General features: G+C 37.5%; 4 protein-coding genes across 4 annotated transcripts; 2 read left to right on the forward strand and 2 right to left on the reverse strand.

Annotated features, from left to right (window-relative positions):
- Window positions 1–825: 825 nt before the first annotated feature.
- Window positions 826–3,194, forward strand: LOC133991055 (ATP synthase subunit g, mitochondrial-like). The gene is made up of 3 exons (XM_062429506.1): window positions 826–927; window positions 2,341–2,501; window positions 2,988–3,194. The coding sequence occupies exons 1-3, from the start codon at window positions 876–878 to the stop codon at window positions 3,084–3,086; spliced, it is 312 nt and encodes a 103-aa protein (XP_062285490.1). The 5' UTR covers window positions 826–875; the 3' UTR covers window positions 3,087–3,194.
- A 141-nt stretch (window positions 3,195–3,335) lies between these two features.
- Window positions 3,336–5,920, reverse strand: ift22 (intraflagellar transport 22 homolog (Chlamydomonas)). The gene is made up of 4 exons (XM_062429505.1): window positions 5,684–5,920; window positions 4,219–4,304; window positions 3,995–4,081; window positions 3,336–3,883 (listed from the first exon to the last, which is right to left on the reverse strand). Exons 1-4 carry the CDS (start codon window positions 5,720–5,722, stop codon window positions 3,649–3,651), a joined length of 447 nt encoding a protein of 148 aa, XP_062285489.1. The 5' UTR covers window positions 5,723–5,920; the 3' UTR covers window positions 3,336–3,648.
- Window positions 5,921–6,509: 589 nt separating this feature from the next.
- LOC133990865 (outer dense fiber protein 2-like) lies at window positions 6,510–13,341 on the forward strand. The gene is made up of 16 exons (XM_062429277.1): window positions 6,510–6,673; window positions 6,791–6,914; window positions 7,033–7,164; window positions 7,288–7,362; window positions 7,678–7,749; window positions 7,840–7,956; window positions 8,056–8,241; window positions 8,356–8,465; window positions 8,570–8,705; window positions 8,885–8,995; window positions 9,466–9,570; window positions 10,016–10,174; window positions 10,613–10,713; window positions 10,832–10,994; window positions 11,863–11,988; window positions 12,289–13,341. Exons 1-16 carry the CDS (start codon window positions 6,510–6,512, stop codon window positions 12,460–12,462), a joined length of 2,055 nt encoding a protein of 684 aa, XP_062285261.1. The 3' UTR covers window positions 12,463–13,341.
- Window positions 13,342–15,459: 2,118 nt separating this feature from the next.
- On the reverse strand, window positions 15,460–17,070 carry LOC133990030 (CCN family member 1-like). Its single transcript, XM_062428210.1, has 5 exons — window positions 17,029–17,070; window positions 16,703–16,916; window positions 16,241–16,591; window positions 15,919–16,112; window positions 15,460–15,762 (listed from the first exon to the last, which is right to left on the reverse strand). The coding sequence occupies exons 1-5, from the start codon at window positions 17,068–17,070 to the stop codon at window positions 15,460–15,462; spliced, it is 1,104 nt and encodes a 367-aa protein (XP_062284194.1).
- Between the last annotated feature and the right edge of the window lie 7,495 nt (window positions 17,071–24,565).

A 24,565-nucleotide genomic window follows, 5' to 3' on the forward strand; every position in this document is an offset into this window, starting at 1 on the left:
TCACGTACTTGTCATATGATCGGTTCACTGGTGCCACTAATCTACTTACCAGGGCCATAGCTAGTGTTATTGAAATACTGAAATCAAGTCCCCATAACATACTTTAAAATACTTCAAATGTGGAATTAGTTGTCTAAACACAGTTTCAAAGCCTTCTCGCCAGAATCTGGTGGGAAACTACTTCTTTGCTCATTTGTCCTTTGTTGGTCTAAATGTTGTCACATTTTAAGGGATTTAATATTGCTGATTTATCCTGACTTTTAATCCCTAGTATGCATAAAACTCTGAAATCAGTAGAAACCTACATTTTCCATAAGGTATCTCCACAGCATCTCTCATTAGACCTTATAAATGCACACCTCTTTTAAAATTGACATCATTTGGGTCATTTTTTCCAACTTTTAAAAGCTCACTCCACAGGCACAAGCCATTATACTGTGTACACAGGCTGAGTAGTATTAAATATCTAGGACATACCCCCTTAAATATTAAAAACTGGGGGGAAAACTCTGGGATTGCTGAGTCACAAATTACAGAGGACCTTACCCCAGTGCTCTCAGTGGTAGCTGCCCTGTCACTTACACAAACACAGGGTGATAAGTATTGTTGTGAATCCGTTGTGAAGGGCCCCCTAGCTAAATTCGCCTTGGGCCCCCAAATTGCTAAATCCGCCACTGAGAAAAACAATACATTTGTACCTCATTTTATATCTTTTTTAACCTTTTTTTCTTGTCCTTTTATTTTGAAAATATGTAAGCGCTTCCTTGCATTTTTTCATAACATATTTTATTTCGAAAATATCAACCCGGAAAATCCTCACCACATTGCGCGTTGTAATTTCTCCTTCTTCGGTGTCCTGCTAGTTACGCTTAATAATGGCGCAGGCAGCACAGAAAGTTATTGCCAAAGTGCCCTCTTTAATCGGTGGTAAGATTATTATCCCTTTTTTTTTTTAAAGCAAGTATTAACTGAGGTGACGTTAGTGGAGAAAACCACTACTGCTTTTACTACTTTAACCACTTTATTACTTGTTACTCTGCGGCTTGTTAGCATTTGCACAGCTGCAGTGACCTTTGTACGTTAACTTTTATCTCACTTCTCAACCTCTGCAACAGCTTCTGCTCACAAAGTTGTGATATATTTCCTTTAGACGACATAGTTCAGTACGTTTTAGCTTGTCTGCTTCTTAACTACTGCAAGCTTCAATGACTTAAATTAAGACTTTTGAAATACATTTTTATATCACTTAAAACACAGTTTAATATCTGTTTCTCGGTCATAGTGTGAAAGATATGAATAAAACTATTGGGCATGATGAGGGCTAAAATTATTTACCAATGTGAAATAAATGTCCAACTTATTAATTTATTTCACATTTTTGTAATTGTCATTCACCAAGATTATTTTATTCTATTTTTTACTACTATTGTTTTCATTGCTTTTGTTCTTATTTGTTACTGTTACTGTTTTTATTGACACTCTCTTCTCTTCTTTTTTACTGTCCACTTTGTTAATGCAATAATGTAAATGTCCCCATGGTGGCACTAATAAAGACATCTTATCTTACTTTCATGTAATTACTCATTAATCATGATCTGGATGTGGTTAAGCAACAGAAAACATTGGATAAAATAGATGGATATATTATCTATTAATTCATTGTAAAACATGACAAATAATTGCGTCCCTTTAAATGATTTTAAACGTAGGATACATAGACTGTAGGATACGAGACGCTCTCACTTCTAGTTGCAGTTTTAATTGAACAATTGAGATGTGCCTATGTATTGCTGCCTTTGTAATGAGTTGTATTTCGCACTTTACATTTCTTGCACTTTATATTATTGTTTTTCTGTTGTTGTCCTGTTGTATGTGGTGCTGCTAACTGACTATGTCTTGGCCAGGTCTCCCTTGCAAAAGAAGTTGTAATCTCAATGTGACTTCCTGGTTAAATAAAGGTTAAAAAAAAAAAAAAGGGAGGCAAGCAACTGATTTTGTCTTACACATTAAAAAAAAGATCCAGTCTTCCTCACAGTGAGGCATACAGCATCTTAAATATCAGTATCAGATCTGTCCTCTGCATCAGCTGATACCTCAAGCCCAGGTATCAGTACTGAGATTGAAAAAGTCAGATCTGTGCATCCTTTAAAATTACTTTAAAAAATATTTATGATTAACATCACTACTTAAGGCAGGCTAGAAAAAGATTTAAGACCTTTGTGAATTAAATTCAAGACTTTGAAATACCTTCTAAGTCCTTTTTTAATCAATGTTTTTTAAGATTTTTCAAGACCTGCAGATACCCTGTACCTAAGACAGTTTGTGTTTTATTTCATGCAGCTGCTGTCACATACTCCAAACCCCGACTAGCAACCTTCTGGCACTATGCTCGGGTGGAGCTCGTCCCTCCGTCCCCTTCTGAGATCCCCAAAGCCATTGAGGCCGCATCAAATCTCATGAAGAACTACCGGTCCGGGCGTCTGGGACAAACCACAGTAAAAGTGAGTCTATAAAAGTCTGAATGATCAATCATTGATAAATGTCTGAACCCTGTATTTAATAATCATTATTACATGAATGGACTATTGATTGGCTTAACTCTGCAGAAACTACACCTGCATAAGTTTTGCTTGGCCGATCCAATGCATGGTTGGCCCAGTTCTACTTCTACAGATGGGAATGACTGAATAATTGAATAAGACAACAAACTGTGTGGCTAACATAAATAAACTACCATCACAAACCAACTCAGTTAGATCAGGGGAGAATTAGTGGAAAAACACCACGATGACACAAAAAGTGCATGAAAATGATCTAGTTTGCATGATGACATAAGTCAGTTTGTGTTCTGCAGCTGGTAATTGTATATGCATGGAAAGGGGCTCATTTTGACTCTGTATCTATTGTTAAGCCTCATTGAAATGTGGAACTGTTGTAACACTTTCTCAAATCCTAGGAACTAATGTTGGTTTAATTTCTTTTTTTAGGATGCCATAAGAAATGGACTTGTGACCACTGAGGTGCTGATGTGGTTCTTCATTGGAGAGTGCATTGGCAAAGGAGGCATTGTTGGATACAATGTCTAAATTTGAGACTGCTCTTCTTTTTTTCCCCTCTTGCACTTCTAATTGCCACATTCTCAACAACTTGCAGCAAATCTTCCAAATAAACAGATGTCTATAGTTTGAAAAGTATATTTTGTCTCTTGAGAATATATTTACAATGTGTAGGCAATTTTGGTCATCAAAAGATTCACAAAACGTAAGAAACCAATATGAAGAAAAACAGGTAAATGTGGGGAAATATCTTCTACATTGAGTTTTTGAAAGATATCATGCTCAGCTGACTGACAACAAAGCTGAATAATTAATAACTTACAAATGAGAAGTGTCCATTCATTTCACTTGAAGAGCGTTTGCAGTTGCCAACAAACCTCATGAAGCTGCATATTTTCTATGTAATAATAGACATCTCCTCTCGCTCTCGACTTTCCGAAAGTACATTTAAAACTTTTCCCAAGTATCTGCGGAAAGCTTTCCTCACATCCTCCGGCTCCTCCTCCAGGTTGGAGTGAATAAGTGGAAGTCTGCTCAAAGGCGGGGCTGCATAGAGAAGAACGAACTTTAGCTTGGAAATAATAAGCATAGTTCATACAACACCTTTGTGACTTGCAAGGGGATTACCTAAAGGCAGCCGTCCTTCTACTACACAGCTGGGCTTATGGTGAGCCATCAGCAGACACTGGCTGTCCTGCAAACCCTGGGAAGAGATGAACATTGTATGCCAGGTCTCTATTTCTGTAAGGTGTTTTGGAACATCCGGATTAAAAATGATCACCACACCACTGGAGTCCTTCATGAGTGCAGGCCAGCATGATTCAAATCTGTATGAAGACAGTATACTTTTTCTGGATTAGGGCATACTATAAATAAAACATGAATGATGGAAAGAAATTGAATATTTCTTCAAAATGTGTTGGTGATATTTAACTTACTTGAAATCCCCTGTACAGTCCCAAAGTTCAAGCTCACATGCCTTGTTGTCACCGCCGCCCTCAAATTTTGATTCAAATTCCAGTATCCTTGAAATAGGAGAACAGCTTTTATAGTAAATTTAAACTGCAGACTTTCTCTAAGATAATGTTATTTCCTATTGTCTGAGGGCTTTAACGAGTTGGGTAAGATGTCTGTAGCAGGTGAAAAGCAGTAAAGTTGATACCTGACTCCTTGAGTAGGTCTGTATTCGCCTCCCACATATTCCGCAGTTGTGTCTGCGAGAAAATTGGCAAGAACTGTTTTCCCAGCCTGAAAGACGGACAGATAAGTATAGAGTTTGTGCATCAACAAATACACACTCAGAAAAGGCCCATGCTTCAGTGCTTTTTACTTTCTGATATCCAAATGAATCTGCTGCAACAAATTAAAATGTCAATAGTTACAATGTTTAGTGCTACTTACTGTCAGACTGCCAAACATCCTTTACTTAATAAAAGTAGTAAAACCACAACGTAAATTAAAAAAACCTCCATTATAAGTAAGTAAAGTGTGAGTTAAATATGTTACTTAAGTTTTGAAGTATTATCAAAAAAATATAATTCAAGTATCAAAAGTAAAAGTACTCATTATGCAGGAAGAAAGACATCTTTCAGTAATATTATATTAATGCTGTATTAGCTTGCAAGCATTTTAATGATCTAACTGGACACGGCCTTATAACTGACGGGTAACAATGCATTTTATAAGCTAATTAGGTGTAAGTAGTAACCACTAGCTGTCATATAAATGTAGTTGGGTAAAAATCAATCAATCAAACTTTATTTATATAGCACCTTTCATAAAGGCTAGTGTACTTCAAATTCTTTACAGTTGATTGACAAGCTGATAATAAGACAGAACAGGTGACAACATAAAGAAAGAATGGATGCAGATGATTAAAATGTTTAGATTTCTTTTAAAGAAAAAAAAGATAAAGAAAAATAAAATAAATATGTAAATAAAAATTGGAAAGAATAAATGAAAAAAAGTTTTTTAGAGTAAAAAAATAGGTTAAAATAGATTAAAAAGGCATACGAAAAGTAAAATTAGATTTAAGAGATAAAGTTTAATAAAAGCTAGACAACAACTAGGTTAAAAAAAGAAATTAAAAAGACAAGAATACAATTGATAAGAAGACAAAACTTATAGAAAGATAATAATAATCATCATCATCATAATAATAACAATGATAATAAAATATAAAAATCAAGTAGAACAAAAATGTAAAACAAATAGAATAAAAAATAGTCTAAAAAGACTATAAACATTATACAAAAGCCAGGCTGAACATGTAGGTTTTGAGTTTACTTGTAGGTATTCCAGCTATTCTCATATCAGTACATAAAGTAAATTTTCTTCTTGAATGCAGTTGAATAGAAGTACATGGAAATCCTGTAAGTATTTAAAAGCACAAAAAACATACACAGAAATATAGAGCAAGGGCACTTGATTACTTTGGTGCAAGCACACACGTTTGCTGTGTCTAACACATGATTTGTCCCTTTTGAAACCGAAAAACACGTTTGTAAACAGCTAATAGCTAACAATTACTTCTTAACACAGTATTAAAAGTATGGTACAGGCGTAATTTATCAACATTGTGAAATAAATACAAGACATGCTGCAGTAAGAGGTCTGTGTTTACTCACCTCAGTAGGACCAATCAATAGTATTTTAACTTTGAACATGTCCAGTTAACGGAGGTCGAGTATTAGCTGGCTATAGCTAACCTCAACTGACAAAATACTGGCGGGCGGTGCTATACCATGAAAGCAAGTCAGCTTAAATAACAGTTGGTTATCTATCTGATTTATGCTATGCTGAATGTTGGAGACAGTCGCGCAATTAAATGCTCAAAATGTGCATCAATTCTCATAACTGGATGGTTGTACCGCAATAGTAAACGTCCTCTTCGTTTCTATGGTTTCAACAAACGACTCTAAATTCCTCTTTTCATTGGTTGTTCGCAATTTTAATCAAATCTAGTCCCGCCCACTTTACCACCAGACAACGAATCAAACGTGAGAAAATAACCCTGCGTCATTACGTTACCTCAAGACTAGCAAATCATCTTCGACCTCTGCAGAGGGGGCACTTCAGTTTGGAGTGTTTGCAACCGAAACGAGGCGAAGGCGTAAGTAATATTTATATTTTTAGTGGCATTGTTTTGGATGTGTTTATCAGACAGTAATAAACATATTGTAGATGTCTGTGGTTTTGCTTAGTGGAATTCAAAGAATACTTGCTTACCTTAAACAACTCACTTAGCAGTCCTATCGACAGTCTGTTGCTAAGGAGTAACGTAAAGCTTAGTTAGCTTGCTTGACCCAAGCTGTAGTCCTTCAGGATAATGTCCAAGCTATGCTAGGCTGTGAACATAGGCTCATTTTAAAGGTCATTTTAGTGTGGATCCGTCCCTCCTCTATATGTTAACACTAACTTGTACTGTATGTTGTTTTGCCAGCAATGAGAAGTATGTCTCCAGAGGATGAACTACAAAGTCTCCCCCTTGGTTACAGCTCTACCAGGGAGGATGTTTCTCTGAGTTGTGGAGATCTAGAGAGCTCTCTGGAGCCGGGGAGAAGGAGCAGGACTCGCAGTAGTCTCCTCACAAGAACCCCAGAGGCTGATATTAGTTGGTAGGGTCCTATTATGAAGCATAAACAAAATAATAAAGATTCCCCCATCAGCAGCTACAGGGCTTCGAAGTGCAACTGATTCAATTATTTTCTTCTCGTTGTCATGTTTTTATTTAGTCTTGGAGATTATGCAGAAAGAAAGAGCCCTCTCCTGAAAATATTTGCGGATGCTGAAGCAGCTGCTAACTCTGCAGCCATACAACTCGTATCTTTTAAAGATGCCATGGAGGATGAGTTTGCCGTATGTTTGTTAACAATTTCTTCCTATGTATTGTATCAGCATGTTCTAAGACATACGGTATGTTTTGATGTTTATGACCCCAAGGTCCCACTTTGGTGTCTGTTTCTTGTTATTAAAGGATTCAAGACAATCTACAGGGGATAAGCGCCGAATTACAAGGCAGAGAGGACTTTTGCTGGAGAAGTTAGAGGATTTCAAACGAATAAATAAGTCAGTAAGACAGAAACTGAAACAGCTCCAAGATGTAGAGGTTGGTTACATTTACATCTTAAATTATACATCAACATATTGATACTCTGTCTTAAATCCTTTGTTGAAATCTGTGAAAAGATGGCCTTTTACTTGAACTTATTTAAAAAAACTTTTCATTTAGGCTGATCGCATTGATACAGACAAACAGATTGACACCTTGATGGAGAGGATCAAACAGGCTGAAAATGAAAATGAGGTGAGTGTTGTGTAGTGTTATAATAATACAGTTAGGTAAAAGTGAGATATTTATAGTCAGCCAATCAAGGCACCATCCTGGTAGAAGATTTATTCTGTGCAAGGTGTTAATCTGCTCATGTGAGGTTAATTCCTTTAAATAGTTCTTCAGACAAGTCAGTTGTTAAAAACTAAGCAAGTAAGCACAAATCACAGCCACATTTTGTACTAAATTTATATAAAAACTGAAATATTCATCATAAAGGCATCTGTTGTATAAAATATAAGTATAAAGAAATGCTAATTTTACATATTGAATGCTCTCATTTGTCTTAAGCATTTAAAGAATGACTGGAATAAGACAGAAAGAAGAGTTGAGGAACTCCTAGATCTGCGGAGAGAAGAGCAGGTAAGTGTAGAGGATGTGTTGATGAGGATGATCTAGTAAACGTACAAAATCAGTGCATTTGAAAGTATCTGTCTATGTTGATCATCACAGGAGAACATCAAGAGTGCAGTTCACATGACTAAGTCTGTGGAGGCGATCCGCGCTCACCTGCAGGGGCAGCTACGCAATAAAGAAGCTGAAAACAATCGTCTGACTGTACAGCTGCGGGTATAAATCCCTGAGACATTTATCAGCCAATTTTTCTCTAGATGAGCTGCTCCTATAGGAACATGTAATGATATACCATGTACCTGTGGGGTTTTTCAGACTCTTGAGAGAACCCTGACCGAACAAAAGATGGAGATTGACGATCTTAAAGGGTCCATCACATCTCTGACTGAGAAGACAGCACAGGACAAAGATTCTCTCAAGAAAGCCACCCGAGCTCAGAAACTAAGAGCTGAGAGATTTGAAGCTGCTATTGAGAAATGCTACATGCAACTGAAGGAAAAGGTATGAAGTCAAAATAGCTATTTTGGTTTTAAAATGGTATCTCATTTTCTGTTGCAACCATATAGTTGAGTATCACAGTCTGACTTTCAATTCTTTTCCTTGATTGGTGCTCAGGATTCTGAGCTAGCTGATGCCCGTTTAGAAAGAGACTCCAGGAGGCGGCAAAAGGAGCAGATGACAGATGAGAAAGAAAAATATGTCACTCAAATAGAGGTATTGAAAAGGTTGGTCATTTCTGCTACGCACACACCTTCTGGCACAGTGGAAATTGATACACGCATGGGGCAGTCACCAATTTTAACTCCTGTAATTTAAATGTCCACTGAAGTCAAATTGCAGACTTGTCAGCGAAGCTCCAGCAGGAGAAGGATGAGCTCTCTTCAGCTAATGAAATTGTGATGCAACGGGTTGAAAAACTCGCCGCTGAAAATGGAGACTTGAGCGTCAATAATGCAAAACTCAAGGTACAAGTTGCCAACCATTCAACCGTTTAGTTGGAGTTTGAAGCCAATTGTATTCTACATTAAGAATATTTTTGTTGGATCCACTTTACACTAACATTTAAGAAAGAGGAAAGAACCATTTAACTCTCTGATTTTTATTTCTATCACCAGAAATGATTTTCATCTTTGTGTGATTGCAGACATCTGTTGATCAGCTGGAGCAGCAGCTTGCTGATTGTGAAGCCTCCCTGGTCGAAGAAAAGATTGTGTCTCAGGAGAGGAAACACCAAGCTGAACAGAGCCAATACCAGGTTGACATTTGCTCATTCATTTTATTGTTGTTGTTTTTTAAAGAACTCTCTACCTTTTTGTTTTTTGAAACCTGTTTTTTTCTTTACAACTTTGACTGAGCTCCATACCCTCTAGATAGGACAATATAATAGTGGTAATATTATGGGCTCTATAGGTTCTGTCTTTTGAGTAATTGAAATTATTATGACAAAGAAAGAATCAGACATCAACTGTATTGTATTGTAAGGAAACTGCTAATCCTATTGAGGACATAAATTTGTACTTTTTGTACTTTTCTAACACAGTTTTCCTGTTTTTAGTTTTTATTTCATCCAGTTGTGTTTATGTACTTCTTCCAGTTAGAATATGGTAAAACGTGATGTGTTGGGTGTTTGATTATTATGATTCAGCAGCTGTAGTACTTCATAGTATTCAATTCTAGGCAAGAGTACATCAAATATGATTATAATGTATCTGTATTTTTTTCTAGGTTGCAGAGTTTCAAGCTGAGATAGACAAAATGAGGATAAGATATGCAAATATTTTACAAGAGACGGAGAACACACGAGATGGAAGAGTTACAGAAGTTGAAAAGGTAACCTCAACTCTTCATATTACAGTTTTTTTTTTTACATTTATTTTTCATGGAAGCTCTATTAATGTGCACCAAGCTTACTGACTATTTAACACTATTTTTTTATTTTAGGTGGCAATTTTCTTTATTTTGCTCATTTTTAATAACAAATTCTAACAGCAATTCCGTTCTTTTTCTAATACGCAGCACTGTTTCACCTGCTTCTGGCCAGATGTTCTGTTGCTTAACAGCAAGAAACCTTTACACAGGGACCTGCATTTGTTTTAGCAAACAACTAATCTTCCTCATTGGGCAACACTTCAACTAACAATGTGCAAAGCTCGGCCAAAGGATGATTCTTGCCATATTTTATACGCATATTTTTGCATTCAGATTTCATGGGTCTTTAGGCTAATGTTTTGTCTGTACCAACACCCCACTCCTTCTGCCATCCTCTGGAGCTCAGGTGAGGCAGGAGCTGCAGGGGCGTGTGGAGGAACTGACGGCTTTCCCTGAGTTACTGATTGCAGCTGAGCAGAGTCTCTTTGAGTGCCAGGAGAATCTGCAACGCTCGGAGAGGAAGTGCTCAGAGAAGTCAGAGTCCATTAGGCAACTGCAGGTTAAGGTGTGCAACACAAGCCTTGGCGGTCAGAGGATGTAAAATGCAGTCATTTCTCTACATCTGACCACTAGGCGGTACTACAACCCCATTTGTCAGTGGACGTGTCTTGTACTTGATCCTTCCTTGAGTTGGTCTTGATGTTGTGGTGAAATTTCTCTGATTGCAGTGAACATACTTAGGTAGCAACCATCTGTAACCATTTGTGAGTATTTTGTGCTGTGTGAGTCACCTACATGTGCTTTCACCAATTCAAAATTGTCGAATTGGTATCTTGAAAACAGCCTATTTTGTGTGTGCTAGGTTGAGGCAAATGGTGTTAAATGGGCTGTTATGTGATCCAGTTTTGCATGTGATGTGAAACCCTCCTATCTGTTCCATTCACATGTTCCCAGTGCAGGTGTTCAAAACAGCATATCTGAATTTTAAATGTTACATGTACAGATGGAGAGTCAGACAAAAATGCTGAGATCATCTGTGGACATGAAAGAGTCCATTCATGAGGCCAATGTACAGCTGCAAGAGAAAGTGAATTCCCTTCAAAAGTAAGGCGCACACTTGTGTTTTTTAACTACATGTCAAATGTTTGTCTCCTTTGTACAGATTCAAATATAGAAATTGTTTAAGTCTCACTTGTGTGTGTGTGTGTGTTTGTGTTGGTAGGAAGATGGACCAGCTGCATCAGGAGAACCTGGAGCTCATACGGAAGCTTGCGGCTCAGGAGGAAGCTTTCAGCTACAGTAACCGGCAGCTGGATAAACGGTCGTCCGAGTGCCAGGCCCTCAGCCGGCAGCTGGAAGCAGCTTTATCAGACGTCAAACAACAGGTACAGTTGTTGTTGATGAAGCTAAATTCTTTGACTTTACACATGTTGTCACTCCTAACAAGAAATATGACAATGTAGTAGGGCTGGGCAATATATCGATTTTATATCGATATCGTGATATGAGACTACATATCATCTTAGAAGTTGGATATCGTGATACGGCAGAAGTGTCGTCTTTTCCTGGTTTTAAAGGCTGCATTGCAGCAAAATGATGTAATTTTCTGAACTTACAAGACTGTTCTAGCTGTCCTACCCACTTTGTCATTATATCCAAATTACTGATGATTATTTATCAAAAATCTCATTGTGCAAATATTTTGTGAAGGCACCAATAGTCATCCATACAATATTGTTGCAATATCGATATCGAGTTATTTGGTAAAAAATATTGTGATATATGATTTTATCCATATCGCTCAGCCCTATAATATAGTGCTTTTACTTGATGTCAACCCTTTAGTGTGCAACTGTCTACCAGGTTGCTATAAATGTATTCATTTATTGACCAGGTAACTATTGACCAGGTAACTTGAATGCTAAAACTGGAACAATGCAGGTCCAGTTTTAGCATTGTATGACACTCCATTCAAAGTTCAAACCTGTGTACCTCCACAGGTTTGAACTTTAAAGTACTCATTTGTGACATATTCATATAAATTGACATCTGTTCCACCACTCTCTGTCAATGATTGATGCAACACAACATAATAGATCCTACAAATCCACTTCCTGATTTTTTTTTAACTGTATGTGTCCTGTGCTTTCTGTTATAAACATCCAGTCTTTGATACTGCACATCTTTCCAGAAAAACAGGAAGTTACATGGTTCACTTTGTCAGGTAATTTCCATTTTTCTCCACATCTCCAGGTCAGTAAGGTAAAAGACCAAGCTGTTTCCAGAGAACAAATCCTTCAGACCAAAATCCTGGAGCTTGAAGCAGAAAAAAGCAGAAGGGATAATGAGTTGAGACTTCTTCGCCAGAGCAAGCAGACTGTGAGTGTTGTGCTACTCCAGAGCAGATAAACCAGATGAATGTTACATAGATTTACCGACATGGTCAGTTTGCACTCAGTTTGTCCATGACGCAAACCAAGATAGTATGTGCAGAGCTAAATCTCTCTCTGTGTGTGTGTGTGTGTGTGTGTGTGTGTGTGTGTGTGTGTGTGTGTGTGTGTGTGTGTGTGTGTGTGTGTGTGTGTGTGTGTGTGTGTGTGTGTGTGTGTGTGTGTGTGTGTGTGTGTGTGTGTGTGTGTGTGTGTGTGTGTGTGTGTGTGTGTGTCTCTCCATCTGCAGGCAGAAAAACAGTTCGAGGTGCGTCTAAAAGACCTGCAGCTCAGTCTGGACCAGTCAGAGAGCCACAAGCAAAGTATTCAGAACTATGTTGATTTCCTCAAAAATTCTTACACGACCATGTTTGATGAGGGACTGCCAACATCGAATTTGGGATCTTCTTATTTTCTAAAATGACTGAGGTGAAATCTGTTTGCCTTTTATTTTTGTTTGTTTGTTTTTATCATTATTTATCACTATTTAAAAAAATCAAGATTGGAGGCAATAATTTATATCACTTTTAGAGGAAGTGAAAGTTTACTTTTGATAGATTTGAACTATCTTTGGATATCTACTTCTACATTTGTCATATATGGCTGGCAACTGGTGACACTTTTTTTGCGTGGCGAGAAAAGATATCAGGGAACTGTAGTTGTGACACATGCTGCTTTAAGCTCATGGTCCCAAGAGAGACAAGGAGCCAGTTGCATAAATGAAGTTCAAGAGTAATCTAAGCTGGTCTTAGGTTCTTGAGTTGGACTAGTCTGAAGACAGACTGCTGCATAATGAGGAAGACCATCTTATATCAAGTCACCAAAAGCAGCCACAAACTCTCTAAGCTAAAACAGGCTAACCTCAACTACAGTAAGTTGTATTGAGTTATGAGTTAACTCATAACAGTGATACAGTACAGAATCAGCATTTCTTTAATGACACACTTTTACTTTTTAAACATTAATTTAACATCTTTAGTTGTACTTATTATTGTAGGATTTATTTACATCAATGTGTCTCTAAGCATTACTGAATAATCTTCTATCAAACAGCAGTCTTGAGCTGGTGAAAATTGATGTGCCACTAGGTGGAACTGTTTTGTCAGCCATTCTCTTCTGAAATGTCTTTATTTTAACCACAGTTTGTTGTGTCAGTCAGTTTTACCTAAGACCCTAGATGAGTTCAATGTGACAGATAAAGTGTGGTATCTTTAGTAAGTCCGGTTTTAAATGATTTTGAAAGACCTCATCTATCTTTGTGCAACTGGCTGTAGATTAAACTTGTTTCTTGTCACATTTTAGCTTTATATCCATATTTTCTAGCCATGCACACACCTGATTATCAAAGCAATAATTAACCAATGCAAATGGTGCTTGAAACTTGCTTGTAACATGATGTTTGTGCATCTGTTCCAGTCAAGTGAACATGTGGTACAATAAACCTTGTTTTCCATTGTGTTCCACTTAAGACCTTCTGTAAATATGGGAAGTTTTATCTCTAATACAGAAATGTTCATTATACTGTTTCCCTGCTGCTAATGAAAACAAGCTTGTGTTTTGATAATGATCACAGTATCGGTGTGTGATGTACACTGAGTATGTTTTTGTTCTAACTCAGCTGGACTGAGATAAATGGTGCTAAAAATCAGTTGTGAAACCTTTAGGGCTACAAACATAATTACCAAGATACATGCAACACTGGGATACATCCAGACCACTTAATGTCTTGTTGCTGATTCATTCTCACGCTTTTGAAATGAAAGTTTCTATATTTCCAAGGCTTAGGTGCACATAAAAATAAAGGTGCTGTGGTACGAAAAGATGCTTTAATATGTTGAAGAAGTTTAGAATGACCTTAAAACTGAGAAACCATGTTTGTCTTTGACTGTACTTGGATCTTGTTCTGCTGCTGTTGCTTGACTTGTTCTCTCCTACTGTATCTATGGTAATAAACTACCAAGCGTCCAGACCAGACTCTGATGTGTTCTTGCTGCGGACATATTCCCCCGAGTGAGCAGTGCTCGGGTTCTCAAAGACAAAGCTCTATTGTACTCTCCGTCTGGGGATGGAACCATTTCATCTCTGTGTGCGTCAGTACCTCTGTTTTTCCCTTGCTCTTGTTCTCACTCTCTTGGTCTTGCCCATTTACGTAATTCTGTTGATCACACTTTGGGAATTTGCTTTTTTTTCAGCTGTTTGCTGGAAAATAAGCTTGCATCTGACTTGGCAGTTTAGTTAGGGTCACAATTCAGCACCACCGTGGACACACCCTGAGTTTATGAGCTCATTAGGCTCAAATGAGTTGGATGACCCATTTGTCCTTTTTTGTCCAATTATCAAAAACAAAAAGAGTGTTCACTGAAAACATTTTCTAGGTCACATACTGTAGGCCAATCGATGTGTTTACTTTGTTCGAAGGAAAGTGAAACCCTGCATATTTGTATTCACACGAAGTCTGCTTCTAATTCAAATTAGCAACAAAACACCAATCTGCAATCCATCATGCTGATTTTAATTTAGATTCAGGATTGTAATGTTTTCACTGATGGAATAAACTATCTCTGTGGACAGTTTAGATTATCTTTGTAAGTCTATAACTGATTTTTTAAGCAAAACCAAATTATGCAGCTTGTGCCCATTTCTGTCCAACAGCAGGAAAAACACTCTGTGGTTTACATTACAGTCATTCCCCGAACTACTCACTGTCATGTAGGTCCTCTCAGAAGTGGGTCAGCCAGATGCAGAAGAGACAGTATGGTTCATTTCCAACTGAAAACAGTCACAACAGACCCTGAAGACTACTTATTTTTCTCCGATTATTGCAAGCCCCAACCTTTAAAACTTTTGCTATCTTCCTAAAAATCAAACTATTAGACATCTGCATTGTTTTATATATTTATTAGTGAAAAATTAAAACATGAAATTGACACTGTGGCAGTTAACCAGCCTATTTACATACAGTGCAGCATGTTTCCAGCCTTCAGTCATATTTCAACATTTTACATAAGTAAGCAAGAGTAGAGAAAATTAAAGTTAATGTACAATGTCACATGATTAAATATAAAAACACATCATTTCTTATAAATAAAAAAGAATAAATGTAATGGTGTATTGTATTTATTAGCTGCCATGTGTATTTTTATGTCATCTCCATGTTGCCATGTGACATGTATTATCAAGATATTATTAAATATATAAAGTATTTACATATAAAAACACATTTTAGTTTAACTAGAAAAATAAGAATTCTCACAATGTAAAATATTGGCTTCTCAAAGAAGCAAAAACAAAAGGCTCCAATTTTATGAAGCAAAATCGTGAACAATATAGTTCATTAAATTCATCCTACAGATGTCTGCGACCTCACAGTTCAAAATTCACTTAAAGTTTCTTCTTTTTCCCTTAAAACTTTGCCTTTACTTTACATTTTCAGTTTGTGGATATCATTGAAAAGTCTGTAGAGAGCGGGTGGCTTTTCATTGCTGCCGGGGCAGTCGAGGTTACACTTGCAGGACTGGATCATCATCACCATCCTGCTGAGGGTCTCTCCATTTTTGCATCGGAAGAGGACAGGTAACGTCTGGGTGTGGTGAGGCCTGCAGCACTGCCCGTCTGAACAGGACCCGCAGTACCTGGGCTGGAACTTTTTCAGGCTACGGCAGCCTGCGTGGGACAGTCTAACTGGATGGCTTGCTTTCTCTATGTGGTTACATTTCTTACCATTCTGTTTGAGAAAAGAGATAAAAGCATGTGGTAAATGTAACCTGAAAGTCCTTGAAATGCAATTCATGCCACAGTAAGTTGCTAGGAGTACAAACAAAAATGTGACGAAAATCTATCTTTACAAATCAAGCCAGGATATAAATCGTTTGGGGTGTACCTTCATTATTTGGTTGCACGGTCGGATTTCACAGATTCGAGTCTCTTTCACTAGTTTGCATTGGCTGTTGCTGTTGGTCTCCCTCGTGGACACTCCAGTACCGCAGGATTTGGAGCAGGGAGACCAAGCTGTGGTATGAGACACACACTTGACTCCTCTGGCCAACATGCGGCCCACTGGGAGACTCCTGAAAGCTTTTGAGAGAAAAAAGAGTGAGTTTAGTAAAAAAGTAGAGACAATAATTAATTAACAGTGTGAAAAAATCTTCATACATTTCCAAAGGCCCACTTTGACAAAAAGGATTACCAGTAAAACTGCTCACCAGGTAAAGACTTGGTTTCTCCTCTCCAAAAAGGGGCCAGCTCATTCTCCATGGTGAGGTCATCTTCAGATGGTCTGTCTTTGTGGTGCTTTTTGCTGTGTTTCTTCACCACAGAACTCTCCGTCTTTCCTTCTTCTGGGCAAACGAGTTGTTCACAGCATCGCCCCGGTACTTTGACAAGCCTTGGCTTGGCACAGCCCATGTTGGGCAGCGGGAGTTCATGTGGGCACAGGGACACACACCCAACAGCACCGTCCAAGCAAGTGCACTGGTGCTTGCAATTTGGTTGGAAGGTTTCCCCATTCTGATAAATCTTGTTGTTGTACTCGCACGTTCTTCCATCAGATTTAGCTGTTTTAGAGAAAGGGGAAAGAAGTGGGGTTTTAAATGAAAAGTGCAAATGGGGCAAAGTGAGTAATTTATTCGGAAAAAAAGAACAGAGCAGAAGAGAAGTCACCGTACCTCGACAGATTCCCCTTGCAGAACCATATCCACCTCCAAAGTTGCACTCCAGTCCCTTTGTGCGGTCACATGGCTCTGTCTTGCTGCAGTCTTCAAAGAGCTGCCGTGCACAAACTTTACAGCATCCGCAGTCATCGAGCATGAGACTGATTCCTGCTGCACATCTGGGCAATTCAGGGCGGCACCGACAGTCTTTAGGGCATGATGCTGACACCTGAAATCAGACACAAAATCAAACATTTCTAATCAAAAGTTTGCTTCCAGAAGTGGTCATCTTACAACAGCTAAAGAGACAACTCTTCAGTGAAAAGTGATGATTTCCTCACCAGTGAAACGCAGAGGATCACGAATGCAAAGACTTCATACATCTTCAGAAGTGGAGGCAGTCTCTCTTCAGTAAAATAATCTTCTTTCTATGAAACAACAAGTCACGGCAGCAAGATAAACTTGCTGAAATGTCGAGTGCTTGTTCTCCCTCTTTTAGAGTCCCCCATCTCCTTTTATACCCTCCTAGCAGATCTGACGTATGTGCGGGCTGAAGAGGTGTCCTGAAACTATGAGAGGAATGCCTCACCACGCAACCTCCCATCAGCCCATAAGAACTTTCCCCCTCCTCTCCTCTCACTGAGCAAGCCAAGAACCACCCTGTCCAACTCCCATTCTTCCAAGGCTTTTTTTTAGTTTAACAATGCAAGTTTCATTTTTAAATCTGTTTTATAGAAATAACTCAGCTACCATGAAGAAAACCACTTTCTGAAACAAGTTATTCCTAACAAAATACTGACATGGGCAATGTCTTATTGCATGTTTTGTATTGCAAACTAACAGTATATTATTCATGCATTACATTGTTTGCTTCTACATACATTGCTTTGTTCCTTTAAATTCCACCATTGCTTTTAGTCTGTTTGGATAGTTTTAAAACACATACATTTGCATCTTAACTGGATTATATATATGCTCTCTTGTGATGTGTGTGAAAGTTGTGTTATTATGTTGCTTGTATTATATATAACATTGTATGTATATAGCCTTTTTAGCCATTTCTGTCTTGGACAAAATCCCAATTACATTTAACTGGTTAAATAAATAGGGGGGGGGGGGGGACTACTGGTAACATGGCCTGTGGTTACGTAGAAGAGAAAGACAGGCACATTATACCTGATACCTGAAATATTTCATCATCAAAACCATGCATGTGAGCACAGCCCCATAAAGGATTTAACATCGGTGCACCACAAGTTCTGACATAAATATTGAAGAAAAGCTACATATTTCTATGACCAACTGGATTTATATCTTGGATGAAGTCAGAAATGTGTGTTTAGACTGTTGCACATTGTCTGTGATTAGTATATGTGCTTTCTACATTCTAACCGTGCTAGTGTTAAAAGTCACAGGTGAAATCCATGTCAGTCATCTATCAGGGTTGCGGATGGATTAGAGTTTGTTTGAATTCAATATTTCAAAAAGGGTACGAGAGCTTCCTGGAATGTTTGAACCCTTGGATTCCTTTGTTCAGCCTGAAAGAGAGCATCCAAAATGAGAAACACACCAAAAAGAGGAGAAGAAAAAGAAAACTTGAGCAATGCCTGAAGCAACATTCCACTCAGGATGAACATTGCCGGTTTCTTTGAAATGGCTGCCAGGATAAAAAGCATCCTCCTCTATCCACATCAAAGAACAATGAAAATTATCAGGGGAAAAATTCCTTTCCTTTCATTATAACCTGTGAGAACAAGAGACTGAGCGAGCCAGACTGGCACAACCTCCTCTCTTATCTAACTAAGGTTACAAAGGGCAATTTTGAATCGGTGCCAGCTCAGGCAGATGAAGAGCGAACAAGCGTGAGCTTGGTGCATTCATCGACGCCTGGAAATTGCTGACTGTTGTGGTTTGCAGTGGAAACTTTTCCCTCCAAAGTTGTAATATAAAGAATTTGCAGAACCATGTTAGGTAAGTAGAGATTTGGACAACAGTATAGCCGGCAGCTGGAAGACTTGGAAAGGATTACAGTTTCACCATATAGGAAAGGACATTTTAAACTGACCTTTTTCACATTGCTGTGATCAACCAGACCTTTCTGTTCCTTAAAACACAAATGTCTTAGCCCCACAGATCAGCATGTGAGAGTTAGATGAGAAGATATTTATCACCCTCATCAATTTTTTCATCTAACTCTTCACACAACAGCAAATAAGTATAATTCCTAAAATGACACGCTATTCCCATATTGAGGTCGAGACGGGAGGCTATTAGCTTAGCTAAGTAGAAATAACGCAACAATGGGAAACAACTTATCTGGATCTGTACAAAGTTTTTTAAAAATACACCTTTGAAACTCTCAAGATGTCTTGTGCACAAATACAGAGATGTAAAACAAATTGGTTCAACAAGATTTAGACAGTGTGACTATATCTTGGCAAACAGCGGCCAAGTGCAGTGACTTCCTTCCAGTCTTGTCATCACCATGAGGTTGCCAGAGAGAGCGTTGGCTAGCTTTCCCCTGCAACATCCCGTCTTTATGCTAAATTAAGCTAATTGCCTCCTGGCTTCAGCTTTGCACTGAACAAGCAAACATTGAACATCAACCTTCTTTTTTGAGTCTAGGCAAGAAAGCAAATAAGAGCATTTGCCAAAATGTTGAACCAGTAATTTAACACAGAGGTATGACAGTGGTATTTATCCTCTCATCCAATAACTCTTGTTAAAGAAACCAATTAAGCATATTTACCAAATTGTAAAATGTTTCATTCAACATCTATAGTAATAAAACTGTTTACATTATGTTACATATTTATAGCCATCATCTTGTCCATGGGAAGATATGTTATCATCCACAGCAAATACACCTGGATTTATCTATTAAGATATGTTATACAACATGTCGTTACTCATCCTGAATATCATCATAATAAAGGGCAGGGATTTAATCTTTATTACCCAATTTTATCTTACTAAAATTCAGTCACTTTTAATGACACATGGAGGACAGTCGAGTTGGAAAGCTGTGTGGGCAGATTGGTGATGAGAAAAGCAGAAAAAAGAGTAAGAAAGTCATTTTGTGATACTGTACACATTCCCGGAAAATAAACAACAGTTTCAAAATCTGTGCCACATGAAAAGAACGGAAAGTCATTTATAGCTCCCCGGTGGTACTTACTGTAAAACCACAATGGGTCTGAGACAAGCTTGTTTTGGCTGTTCTGTGAGAGTGGGTCACACACAGTAAGACAGACAGGAATGTCTGTAGTGGCTGCATAGATATGATTGCAAATCCAGTTCATGACATCATTTGTAAAAGTTTCCATTTCTTTTAGCCTTGTTCCCTGCAGGGACCTCTCATGAGTCTGTACACTGTGTTCGTCTGAAACTCTCTCACACAGCTGATTCGGCATTATTTCCAGGCTGCTGTACTCTGCAGTTATGCAGAACATGACGAAACAAACCTGACAACAATCTACTCAGGGGCCACTTCTCCTCAAACAGTTTGTGGCATATTGTGATGAGAAATAGAAACCAGAGGCTTTTGACAAATGCTTCTTAGTCGTATTCAAATGTTTTTTTTATAGTGCCTTGTGTTGTTTTTACATTCTGTCTTGATGCCTTTTATGTTTTATGTAAAGCATTTTGAATCACCTTGTTGTTGAAATGTGCTGTACACATAAACGTGCCTTGCCTTGCCTAGAGGAAAGTGAAATCATATGCCATTTCATGTTTACTTTGGTACTTTTCATGCATTTCAGTTCACTGTGCAGTCATGAAGACAACTTGTCCTCTTGCTGGGATTCTCACCTTTTCCTGCCAAACCCACAATGATCCTGCTTACTGCTGGGATCAGATATCATCTTAGATTTTGCCAGGTATAAACAGGGCCTTTGTCATCATATACACAATACTGATGATTAATTATCAGTATTATCTCATTGTGTAAATATTTTATGAAAGCACCAATAGTCATCCCTGAAATGTTATCAAAATATTGATATCAAGGTATTTGGTCAAAAATATCATATTTGATTTTGTTCATATCGCCCATCCCTATACTTAGGTAGTTTTTTAACCTGAGTATTTCCATTTGATGCTAATTACAGTAATACTTTATCTCCACACGTATTTGACAATTACTGTTTGTGATTAATTTCCAGATTTTACTTAAAATCCATAAAATATGATGTGATGTTCCTGAATCAACAACCCGGCAGCATACAGAGAAATCATGGAGCTAGATAATTATAAAACGTGATAATTGTGCATAATAATGCAAAAATATAATATACTGTATTTAATAATAATATAAACCTCTAAAAAAAGGGCATTCAGCCAACATGAGTACTTCAGCTTTTGACACTACATCACTGATACTCATTTTGATGATGATACTTTTATACTTTTACTTAAAACCACAATACTGATGATTACTTTCACTTGTAAGACTACTTTTACATTGTGATATGATTACTTCAGCTCGAAGAGTCTGCACATTCACACAGGTGTTTACGATTATTCTATCTGATTACACCTCTACTCAGGTTGAAGCTGGGCTGGCAATGGAACCTTTTCATGGCAAATATTTTAATTTGTTAAAGCAGGCGTAAAAAATAACATTACGACGATAGCTCTGTTCGATTAACTGTCCCAGTAAGTCATATCAGTGAGTGAACATGCACAATACCAGAGCACTGCAACCAGCTCTCATAAATGGAATGCAGCCGTCACTCATGTTCATTCCACCTGTGCTTTTCCTGCTTTGACAAGTCAAAATGTCTGCTGTGAAAAGGGTCTATTACGTGAGGTCAACACATTGAATGTACCAGTAAGAATCATAAAGGTGTGCCACTTTAAGTGTTGCCAAAGGAGAGTCACGGAGATGTCAATCATGCACTGTGTGCACACACGCAATAGGGCAAAATAAGTGAAAAACATCTGTGTAAGTGCACCTTACACCAGGTGAAGGGGCCTTTAATCAACATATTTGTGTACTTCTTTTCTGCAAGTAATAACCAGGTAAATTAAATTGATTCAGTAGAATTAACAGTCCTGCAAAAAATAAAAACTATAAAAATCATAATGTTTGATTCAACTTTATAAACTATTATTACATAATAGACTACAACCACCAAAGTGACACTTAGGTTTAATAATCACTTCTAACACAGGACTGGACATTAAAACTTTCATCAAGGTGTTCCAAGGTTGTTGTACACTGCATTTAAAAAAAGTTAATGATATAACATATTTGATAATATAACAATGAAAATAATGATTGTGCGAGAATGAATACGTTTTCAACTTTAAGAAAAGTTTTCTAATAATATGTTTCTAATGTGTGTACATTTTCCAGCAAAGTACACTCAGTTGCCAGTTTATTTTTCACTCTTTGACGATGATGTTACCGACAACATTAACAATGACTCTGCTCTATTCAAGTATGACTATACAGTGTGGTAGCATGCACAACACCACAACCCTGAAACTGAATCAGCTAAAAAAGGCCTTTAGGTTCACCTAGCTAAAAAAGACTGCAGTCTAATAGCCCTGCAATAATCTCATGTTTTTGTTGAAATTGAGAGGTCCTGATTGATATTCATAACCATTTTGGAAACTGTTATTTTAGGTGTTGTTAACATGAGGTGTTTCTAATATTTATATCAGTGAATGTAGACTATAGATACTAAGAGTACTTGTTATGATCACATGAACTATATTTTGTCCAGCTGTAACATACTGTATATGTTATATGTCCAGATGCATGCTTTAGTGTTAGGATTTAGGTCAGTATCAAGCTATTAAGGCTTCCTATTAGTAAGTGAGGGCTAACAGAATTGAAGCACCTTTTGTTTAAATTCATCTGACAACAAAAATACACAAAAACACTCACCGAGCACTTTATTAGGAACACCTGCACAATCAAATGCAATCTAACACAACAGCTCTCCCATAAATTCTACTTTTACAAAGCTTATATTGTAGGTTTTTGTTGATATCAGAAAGGTGATAATTCTACTTTATGTTTATTATTGAGGCCGTAGTTAGTGGTGATGTACTGGAGTAAATTATAATGAAAAGTAAGCTTTACAAAAGTAGAATGTATGGCAGAGCTGTTGTTTAGGATTGCATTAGACTGCACAGGTGTTCCTAATAAAGTGCTCGGTTGTACACACATATATATATATATATATATATATATATATATATATATATATATATATATATATATATATATATATATATATATATACACATATCTGCATTGTACTACAAGACGAGATGTAAATGGTCATCCTCAGGTGATAAACATTGGTCTGCTTCATCAGTGGTTGAATAAACATGACATGACAAATCTGTTCTGGTCAAACAATCTCTTACATTATGTGGATTAGATTATTTTCTCAATGATTTTATTCTTATACATTTATTAGACTTTATTTCAGCACAAGGTACTGTTCAAATACCCTGTCTCATTCATTTCAATATGGGGACATTATCATCAATAAACTGGATGAGGTCATTTAGGCTATTAGGATGTACATGAGCCTTGTATTATATGGTGACCCCTGGTGCTGTATTGGGGTTTTATGTAGTATTAATCTGCATCTGTCATTGTTCTGCAGGTGATTGTTAGTATAACCAGGAACACTTGAGGGCCCATGGTGTTTCCTGGATATGTAAGCATGGGTACAGCAGGCACTTGTCTCTCTGTCACTCACTTTCTTTACCACACTACTGCTGTGGCTGCTGCTGTGGCTGCTCTCTCGCTTCCCCTTCCACATGCACCCGTATTGGTATGGTTTAGTTATTTTTTACTTTCTTATACCCTACAACACTCTCTCTCTCTCTCTCTCTCTCTCTCTCTCTCCCTCTCTCTCTCTCTCTCTCTCTCTCTCTCTCTCTCTCTCTCTCTCTCTCTCTCTCTCTCTCTCTCTCTCTCTCTCTCTCACACACACACACACACACACCATACACTTCTGTCACTACTGATATACACACTCAATGCTTTAATTATATTGAGTTACATCTTTAATTTGGCCGAATTTGATTTAATAAAGCTTCTTTTGTAAACCGTTGCCATGGTGTCTCCCTTATGTTATGGCCACTTAAGCCAGGTCATAACTAGAGCCTGACCGATATATCATTGGAGATCAGAGATCAGAGATTATCAGCCAATATTGACCTATCACAGATATATTGGTATTGGCCTATATGACTGGCATCTGATATGTGCCGATAATTTTTTAAAGTTATATAGGCTGCATTTAATGTACATTTGATCCTTTTTCTTTTCAACTTTAATATATACATGTTTTTTTGTTTGTTATATGGGTTTTTTGTTATTTAGTTAGTTATAGTTATTTATAATTATTCAATTCCCAGTGAAATTTATTGTTTCAGTGTGCTGTAATTTTATACAATAAAGTTTATTGTCAAATGGTAGGCTAATGATAAGTGTTTTTAAGGGATCATTGCAAAAAATGTATGTTTATTTATATTTTAGGTTTCAAAAAAGTATGTAAGACTTATGTAAAACAACTGATGCAAGAGAAGAAACAAAATTGTGTTTAGGGACCAAAATTGAGCCACGGGCCAGTGTTTGCCCACCACTGCTGTGCTGTATGTGAAATGGACTGTGGTCTGTATGATGAGATACAACAGCGCCACTCAGTGGTATCGATCAGAAATGAACTCCACCTGTCAGGAAAAACTTAATGGCACTTAAAATCAATCACCACGAGTCACTGTGAGGAAAGTTTAACAGACTAATTTTATACTGCTATTGTAAAAGAAGTCTAATCTTCAGTGTGCACCTTTTTTTCGTTCATATACCTTCTGAGATGAGGTCTGAGTGTGACTCTGATGCTACTT

Source organism: Scomber scombrus, chromosome 11, assembly GCF_963691925.1.
Source record: "Scomber scombrus chromosome 11, fScoSco1.1, whole genome shotgun sequence".
NCBI lineage: Eukaryota > Metazoa > Chordata > Actinopteri > Scombriformes > Scombridae > Scomber > Scomber scombrus.